Here is a 10,000-nt window from a genome sequence, read left to right on the forward strand (position 1 = left end):
ATGATGCAAAGTGTCATCTTGTCCTTCTCCTTCTTCTTTTGGCTGCTCCCATTAGGGGCGCCACAGCAGATCATCCGATATCAGATCATCTCCATACCCCCCTGTCCTCTACATCTGCCTCTTTCAAACCAACTACCTGCAGGTCTTTCCTCACCACATCCATAAACATCCTCCTTGGCCTTCCTCTTTTCCTCCTTCCTGGTGTCTCCATCCTCAGCATTCTCCTACTGATATACCCCATGTCCCTCCTCTGCCCATGTCCAAACCATCTCAATCTCACCTCCCTCACCTTGTCTCCAAAATGTCCTACATGCGCTGTCCCTCTAATAAACTCATTTCTAATCCTGTCCATCATCGTCATTCCCAACGAAAACCTCAACATCTTCAACTCTGCTACCTCCAGCCCACCTCCTGTCTTTTAATCAATGCCACTGTCTCTAAACCATACAACATCTCAGGTCTCACCACAGTCCTACAAACTTTCCCTTTCACTCTCACAGATACTCTTCTATCACAAATCACTCCTGCTATCACTCTTCTCCACCCACTCCACCCTACCTGCACTCTCACCACAAATCACAATATCATTCGCAAACATCATAGTCCAGAGAGACTCCTGTTTGACCTTGTCTGTCAACCTGTCCATCACCACTGCAAACAGGAAAGGGCTCAGAGCTGATCCTTGATGCAGTCCAACCTCCACCTTGAACCAGTCTGTTGTTCCTACTGCACACTTCACTGCTGTCACACTGTCCTCATACATGTCCTGCACCACCCTCACATACTTACTTCTTTGACACACATGACTTCCTCATACAATATGCAAGGACAGTTAGAAGCATAAAGAAATATTTGACAAAATAATGGAATTCATATGCCTTGATCATCAGCCGCTGTCTATTGTGAAAGACGAAGGGTTCTCAAAGTGTGGGGTGCAGCCCTCTAGTGGAGAATAAAAACATTACAGGTGAGGCGCAATGAACTGCAGGATTTACATACAGATTTATGTTTTGTGTTCTTCGTTAATCTCATTTATGATTTTCTCTATTAAAAATTAAGTTCCTACACTCAAAGCAACCACAAATAAACAACCACACAATTTTCTCTATGTTTGATTTTTTTTTATTGATATTTAATGTTATTTATCAGGTTCTATAAAAGGATATACAAGGAAATCTCTCTGACTTTGGACTGTGAAGGTCTGAGGAAAGTCTGAGTAAAGGCCACGGTAAACACCACTGAGGGCAACAACCCCAAACCCCACTGAACCTCAAACAGGAAGTGAAGACACACACACCCTGTTACACCCTGCCCTGACCCTGGGGAAAATCTTCTTTTCTGGTGTAATTCATGGAAGCAGTGATGCAGTAACACACTAAAGCAATATGTGTGTGTGCAAAATGTTTGCGAGGTGTGTATGTGTGGTATATGTAAGGTGTGTGAGAGATGTGTGTGGTATGTGTATGCAGTTTGTGAGGTGTGTAGGGTATGTGGTATATGTAAGGTGTGTGTGTGTGAGTGTGTGTGTGTGTGGTATGCATGTAAGATGTTTGCAAGGTGTGTGTGTGTGTGTGTGTGGTGGTATGTGTGTGAGATGTGTGTAGTGTGTGATGTATGGTATGTGTGTAAGAGCTATGTGAGGTGTGTGTGTTCATAAGCAGGTGCTTGTAATAAATTCTGACTGTAGTGTACGGTGAAAGAGAAATAAAATGAAATGCTTCTGAATGACTTTATTAATAAAAACACAAGCTCAGTGGATTGAGAAGAATTACTCATCTTCATCATCATCAGCAGCAGCAGCAGCTTCAGAAGCAGCAGCAACAGCAGATTTGCAGCTCAGTGACGGAGCAGAAAATCACCAAAATCAATAAACAAACACACAAAGTCTATTGACAGAGAGAATGTTTAACCCGCTGAAGGTCATGTGACCTCGTACACGCAACATGTGGATAAAGTGGTGAAATAAAGAATTAAAGAAGTGATAAGGTGATAAAGTGAAGTGATGATGAAGTGATGATTAATGGACGATGAAGTGATTATAAAGTGATTATGTAATTATGAAGAAGTGATTAAGTGATACAGAAGTAATGATGATGAAGTGATGGTACTCGGGTGAGATGAAGATGAAATGCGTTTTATTCAGACTGCAGATAAATGAGGTGTGTGAAAAGCCGGTTGTGTTTCATTGTTGTCGTGTTTAGCGGGTAGGGAAGTCTCCTTTGCCGAACTCCATGCCCTGCTGACCTCCAGCATGGATTCTGTTGATGGGAATGATCTTCATGGTGGTCTGCTTCAGAGAGTACCAGCGATCGTGCCATGTGGCCCAGATGATGCCGTTATCGAACCCGTGCTCTCCCACGTCCTTCTGGCTGTATTTACCTCCTGTGAGAACAAGGGACAATTAAAGGGTCAGGGTCGTATATACAGATATACGCTCCATTCTTCATCAGAATCAGTCACATCATGTTAACAGTACATCAGATTCACACACTGCTGTCCAACATCCTCCAGTAAATAAACCCTTAATATTTATGATTTTTAATGTTTTCTAAATAGTACACCCAAACCACACCCCAGATACACCCTAACTACATCCAAAACACACCTGACCTACACCCCAGATACACCCAGCCTACATCCAAGATACACATGACCTACACCCCAAATACACCAGACCTGCACCCCAGATAAACCCAACCCACATCCAATATATACCGAACTGCACCCCAGATACACCTAATCTCATCCAAAATACACCCCACCTACACCCAAGATACACCTGATATACATCCAAGATACACATGACCTACACCCCAAATACACCAGACCCACACCCCAGATACACCTAACTACATTCAAAACACACCTGACCTACACTCCAGATACACCCAACCTACATCCAAGATACACATGACCTATACCCCAAATACACCACCCTGCACCCCAGATACACCCAACCCACATCCAAGATACACCGAACTGCACCCCAGATACACCCTAATCACATCCAAAATACACCCAACCTACACCCCAGATACACCTGACATACACTCAAGATACACATGACCTACACCCCAAATACACCAGACCTGCACCACAGATACACCCAACCACATCCATGATACACCCAACCTACACCGACCTACACCCCAGACCCAACCTATACCCGACCTACATCCAAGATACACCGACCTAAACCCCAGATACACCTGACCTACACCCCAGATACACCTGACCTACATCCAAGATACACCCAACATACACCGATTCACCCATCCTACATTCAACCTACACCCCAGATATACCCGACATACACACAACCTAAACCCGACCTACACCCAACCTACCCTGACCTACACCCCAAATACACTCAACCTAGACCATGGATACACCCAGCCTACACCACAGATACACCTGAGTTATACATTTACTGTCCTGTGAAAAATGACATGCTGTTATACTGTACCTACACTGTACACTGAGAAGTAATATTAATAATAATAATAATAATAATAATATCAATAATAATATTATTAATAATAATAATAATAATAATAATAATAATAATAATAACCCACTGGACCTGATGTGAGAGAATTCGACACTCTGTACTGTGATATAAACAACAATGTCTGTTGTAAGACTCAATGCTGAGTGCTAAAGCTAGATGATGATGTCATGCAGTGTCACCTCTGTAATATTTTCCGTTTAGATGAGCAGCATGACACTGGTTCATCCACCATCCGGAGCCGTCCTGCTTAGCGCAGTTCCCATTGTATCTGTCGTTGTCTTTGTCTGGAGTGCTGAACTGCAGGCCGTTATGAGATGTGTGGGGTTTATCACTCACATCATCACCAAAGTCAACCCCATCGAAAGCATCGCCAGCATCTCCTCCAAAGTAGTAAGCGTAGGTCAGACGGTACTGATCGATCTCCGGACTCACCCTGAACATGGCATAGTCTGCGTATCTGCAGGAATGGAAAAGTTCCAGACAAAGTTCTGAATAAAAAAGTAATTCTATGCAGCTTTCAGTCAAAATAAAATTATTATCTACACACTGGTTTTGATTTCCAGAGATCTGAGGGTTGAGGGACCTGAGGTTTCCTGACAGGCCCAATACATGTTCTACACATGTTCTTACTTTTTGACTCCTTCCCAGTCCACCATCTCTATCCGGAGCACGTATGGAACACTGGACTGAACAGAGAGCAAGTGGATCTTCTCGTTTCCTAACCAGAACTCTGTGCTGTCATCCGGAGACAGATAACCAAAGCCTTCTTTATACGGGACCCAGTTTCTGTTAAAGTTAACACTGCCATCACGCCTCTGAAACACACACACACACACACACACACACACACACACACACACACACACACACACACACACCCCATTAACATGGTCCATATGCATAATTTAGAAAACTAGCAGGTGCCTAAAGTGTGTGTGTGTGTGTGTGTGTGTGTGTGTGCGCTACCCTCTGAAGGACAGTCCAGCCTCGGCCTGAGCTGTCAATCTCACAGTACACGAGGAACGAAGTAGGAGCTTTCGCAGGCTGGACGTAATACAGACCACTAACTTTTCCACCTTTATTAGCGATGTCCTGACAATCTGAGATCCAGAACACAGACAACACAGACGTTCATTACTGAAGTGTACGGAGAAATAATAATAAAGTAATGAAGTGTTGAAAGTGATGAATGGATCAGTAGTGGTGGATGTTTGTGGTTGGACCAGTAGTGGTAGATGTTTGTGGTTGGACCAGTAGTGGTAAATGTTTGTGGGTGGATCAGTAGTGGTGGATGTTTGTGGGTGATGTTTGTGGATGGACCAGTAGTGGTGGATGTTTGTGGATGGACCAGTAGTGGTGGATGTTTGTGGATGGATCAGTAGTGGTAGATGTTTGTGGATGGATCAGTAGTGGTGGATGTTTGTGGATGGATCAGTAGTGGTAGATGTTTGTGGATGGATCAGTAGTGGTGGATGTTTGTGGATGGATCAGTAGTGGTGGATGTTTGTGGGTGGATCAGTAGTGGTGGATGTTTATGGGTGATGTTTGTGGGTGGACCAGTAGTGGTGGATGTTTGTGGATGGATCAGTAGTGGTGGATGTTTGGGGATGGATCAGTAGTGGTGGATGTTTGGGGATGGATCAGTAGTGGTGGATGTTCATGGATGGACCAGTAGTGGTGGATGTTTGTGGGTGATGTTTGTGGGTGGACCAGTAGTGGTGGATGTTTGTGGATGAATCAGTAGTGGTAGATGTTTGTGGATGGATCAGTAGTGGTGGATGTTTATGGATGGACCAGTAGTGGTGGATGTTTGTGGGTGGATCAGTAGTGGTAGATGTTTGTAAATGGATCAGTAGTGGTGGATGTTTGGGGATGGATCAGTAGTGGTGGATGTTCATGGATGGACCAGTAGTGGTGGATGTTTGTGGGTGATGTTTGTGGGTGGACCAGTAGTGGTGGATGTTTGTGGGTGGATCAGTAGTGGTAGATGTTTGTAGATGGATCAGTAGTGATGGATGTTCTAATAAAGTGTTAACGTTGAACTAAACTAGAGCGGTGTTGAACACCCTGATAGATTTCTCCATACCTTTCCCAGTGATGGTCTGTATGGTTACTTTGTCTTTACAGGGTAATTTACATTTTTGCTCCAGCTGTAGAGATAACTGCTTTAACTCCGTCAGACGTTTCTCATTGGCTGCCAGCGTCGCTTGCAGTTCACTGAACAGCACATCAGATAACTATCTTACGAACTTTTGAATAATTCTAACGATCAATAATATGAAGGATTTCCAGATATTAGTTACAAAAATGACAGAAATGAAACGGAAAAATCAGGCTTCGACATCAAACATCATTAACATCATTAAATCACTCACTAAATCTGTTCCTCCTGAGATAGAATGGTTTTCTCAAAGCGCAGAACATCGTCCAGCATGTTCGAAGACTTTTGGATGTACAAATCTGTCAGAAATTCAACATGAATTTGATCATCTGAACATCAAGAACAATTCTCGCTAATAGTGATAACATCTGAATATATATATATTAGCTATGATAATTTTGTTCCCTCAGACCCAGGCTGTGCTGGGGATCAGAACTGAAGATATGTTACCCGGTGAGGATTTCTGTGCCTGCGTCTGTGAGTCCTTCAGATAAACCACTTTATCCTGAGCTCCCTGGGTGAGGTTAGAGATCTCCCACAGGAGATCATCTATGTAGTTCAGATCCTTTATCACGCCTGACTTGTAGTTGTGGAGATAATTTTCTACTCCACATGTGGTGGGACAGTAAGTTCCCTAAAACACGACAACAACAACAATAGTAATAATAATGATAATAATAATACATTTTTGGAAATGTGTGTGTGTGTGTGTGTGTGTTGTACTTACGAAGGCATCATTAGGAACACAGTGCTCGGTATAATCTCCTCTTATTTGCTGTAGATGAAACACACTCTTGAGTTATTCACCGTACAATGAGTTGAATGTGCGTTGTTAGACCTGGACTCAGAACTTACCGCTGAAGCCAGTGTGAACAGGAACAGCAACGAGAACAGTGTGTGTGAGAACGCAGCCATGATTCACTCTGCTGAAGCTCCCTCAATGTGTGACTGAGGTTCAGAGCTGGAGGATATTTATCCGATCAAGGTCCTGCTCAGAAATGGAGATAACTGAGCTGGACAAACAATACGCAACTTTGACTCAATACTGACTCATCTATCTCTCTCTCCCCCACACACACACACACACACACACACACACACACACACACACACACACACACACATACATTTACACACACATATATATATATATATATACACAGTAGTATCAGTGTATTTTTATTTATTTATTTTGTATTATTTTCAACATTCTACATCAATACTGGAGAATCCAAACTATAAAAGAGCACAAATGTAGTGAACATGTTAAAGAACCCAGAATATGTTTCATATTTTAGATTGTCCAAAGTCCCTCCATTTGGGTTTGATGCTCTCATCATTTTGAGAACTTTACATGGATCTCTAAGTATAGTCTCCAAAACCATTAAACTCTATGATGAATCCCAGGAAAGGATCGTCCCAGGAAAGGTAAACCAAGAGCTACCTCTGCTGCACAGGATAGGTTTATTAGAATTACCATAAACTAACCATTTACCTAAATTCTTCTTAGAGTTCAAGTGTCAGAAATATTTCATCATCCACTGTTCAGAGGAGACCTGCATGAGACGGACATTCATGGTCGAACTGTGGCAAAGAAACCATTCAGAAGAACACAAGCAAAAGAGACCTGCGTGGGTCAAGAAACACAAGGTATGGACGTTAGATCAGTGGAAAACTGGCCTTTGGTGTGATGAGTCCAAATTATTTTTGGTTCTAAGCACCGTGTCTTTGTTAGACAAGAGGGTGAACTGACGGTTCCTGAATGTGTGGCACTGTGAAGCATGGTGGAGGAGGTGTGATGGTGTGGAGATGCTTTGCTGGTGACACTGTTGGTGATTGATTCAAAATTTAGGACACATTTAACCACAACATGCAGTTATCACATCTGGTTTACACTTAGTTGGACCATCATCTATTTTCCAACAGAACACCGACCCCAAACACACCCATTGGTTCTGTAAGAGCTACTTTTTGTTCACAAAGGAGAGTGATGGAGTGCTGCATCAGATGACTTGGCCTCCACGATCACCCCATCTAAAACCAGTTGAGATGGTTTGGAATGAGCTAGACCAGAGAACGAAGGAACAAGCAGCCGACAAGCACTCGACATCTGTGGAAACTCCTCAAGTTTGTTGAAAAAACAGGTGATGACCTCCTGAATCTGATGTGAGAACAGCATGAGCTGCATCAAAGCTAAACACCAAAGGAAACATTTAGACAATCAGACTTTGGACAAATAAAAATATAAAACATATTCTGGGTTCTTCAACATGATTTTGTTTACTACAGAATTCCAGATGTGTTCTTTCCTAGTCAGGGTTTTTCAGTATTAATGTACAATGTCGAAACTTCCAAACGTTTGACTGTATGTACTTCAAAGTAGCCACCTTTTGCTTGGATCACTGCTTTGCACACTCTTGGCATTCTCTTGATGCCTACTTTGAAGAACCTACAATATGACATATTTTCAGTTCACTTTTTTGTTATGTATATAATTCCACGTGTTAATTCATAGTTTTGATGCCTTCAGTGTGACTCTACAATTTTCATAGTCATGAAAATAAAGAAAACTCTTTGAATAAGCAGGTGTGTCCAAACTTTTGGTCTGTACTGTAAGTGTACAGAATGTATATTGATATATATGATGTATATGATTAAAATTTACATTTTAATGAAGTGTACAGAAGTGCAGGTTAGAAGGAGTACAAAGAGTCCATCTGCACTGATGAGTGGTTAATGATTCATCTTTTATTTTCTCTCTTTGAAAGAACAACAAACATTCTGCAACCCTCAAACCCCCGCCCCGCACACATTAGTCATTATTTTGAGTGTTTTCTTGGAAGTTACTCTTATTAAGGTGCAGTGTGTGAAGAACATTCAGAATAAATCTGAAGATTGATTGTTCCACACACTGGCGGTCAGCTGGAAAGACACACTTTATTAAAAAATCCATATAATTGACTAAAAACGGGTGAGAGTGTAAAAAATACATTTTTTTTCTGAATTAGATTCCGTTCTAACTTTTATTTTTGTTCCATAAACTATAATCATTAAGTGTACATTTGTTGGAGAATCTCTGTCTTGTGTCCTTTATAGTAGTATAAATGCTATGCATTGGATGTAGTTGATGGTTGTGACCTGCAGATGGCAGCACATCACTACATTTCATTAAATTCTCAATAAATCGATTTTTTTTTATTCTCCAAAACAGTTCATTACTGATCTGAATCAGTGAAATATTTATAGAATCTATAAAAATCTTTTTAGATATTTGTGATATAAAGATAATGTTTAATAAATACCTTTATTTTTGCCTTTATTTAGTAATTATCATGTTGGAATAATTGATTGTTTTTTCAATGATTTTCTCATCAACAGAAGAGAAACTTAAATACTTTACCATCAAACTCTTTAATACAGCCTTCCTCTGTTTACCTGCACAACAAACTCCCTCACACTGGTTTGAGATCATCATCACCATCATCCTCATCATCACCGTTTTACTAGACTTCATATGTATTGGCACCCATTAGGTGAGTTTGTCTATAAAAGAAACTTCACTTTCCGATTGAATAAAGTTTGGTAATAAAGTCACTTCACGGCTCTGCCACTGGAGGGCGCTGCTCGGTGTCTGAGATGAGCAGGTACGCAAACAAAATTCTTATAACATCAACCTGAGCAGGTATTTCTCACTCAAAATAAACGTGTTTCTCCTCTATTTTATAAACAGTGTTAGTGACATCAAAGGTCAAATCCATGACCTCTAATCAAACTACCGGAGCATATAAGTGTCATTTAGTGACATCGAGAAAAAGGTCTACTCTGAGGAGCTCGGCTGATCCACGGTTCTCTGAGAGCAGTATCCAGGTTCCTCTAACAGGGCTTTAGGAGCAGGTGTGAGGTTACCCCCTGGTGAGATTAAACACTGACAAGGCATGCATCTGGAAGTTTACTCCAACTCAAGACTCCAAGACTTAAGACTCCACTCTTTAAGATACCATCAGGCCCATCAGGCTCAGCCTTCTCATTAAACTGAGATATTCATCGAAAAATATCAAGTTCACAAATCTGATGCGTTCAATTTAATGCAGTTATTTTGCAGAAGAATGCTGAAGGCCTCAGGTGTTCCACTTTCAAAAGTTTAGAAACCAGTTGAACTCTGAGACCCAAAGCTGCTCCAGCATGACAACACTGCTCTGGACAAATCCAGCTCCATGAAGATCTTCTTTCCATGGGTTAGAGTGAAAGATATTTTGATATAGAGCTCCCAGGCCTCCTCACCTCACCTACATCAGTACCTGACTTTACTAACATCCTTGTAGCAGAAT

The 10,000-nt window shown here is 41.5% G+C and overlaps 1 protein-coding gene across 1 annotated transcript; it reads right to left on the reverse strand.

Annotated features, from left to right (window-relative positions):
- Positions 1-1,715: 1,715 nt before the first annotated feature.
- fgg (fibrinogen gamma chain) lies at positions 1,716-6,660 on the reverse strand. Its single transcript, XM_046843484.1, has 9 exons — positions 6,528-6,660; positions 6,400-6,447; positions 6,123-6,306; positions 5,887-5,971; positions 5,598-5,728; positions 4,478-4,611; positions 4,142-4,326; positions 3,691-3,968; positions 1,716-2,382 (listed from the first exon to the last, which is right to left on the reverse strand). Exons 1-9 carry the CDS (start codon positions 6,585-6,587, stop codon positions 2,198-2,200), a joined length of 1,290 nt encoding a protein of 429 aa, XP_046699440.1. The 5' UTR covers positions 6,588-6,660; the 3' UTR covers positions 1,716-2,197.
- Between the last annotated feature and the right edge of the window lie 3,340 nt (positions 6,661-10,000).

This window comes from Silurus meridionalis, chromosome 28 (assembly GCF_014805685.1).
Source record: "Silurus meridionalis isolate SWU-2019-XX chromosome 28, ASM1480568v1, whole genome shotgun sequence".
In the NCBI taxonomy this organism is placed as follows: domain Eukaryota; kingdom Metazoa; phylum Chordata; class Actinopteri; order Siluriformes; family Siluridae; genus Silurus; species Silurus meridionalis.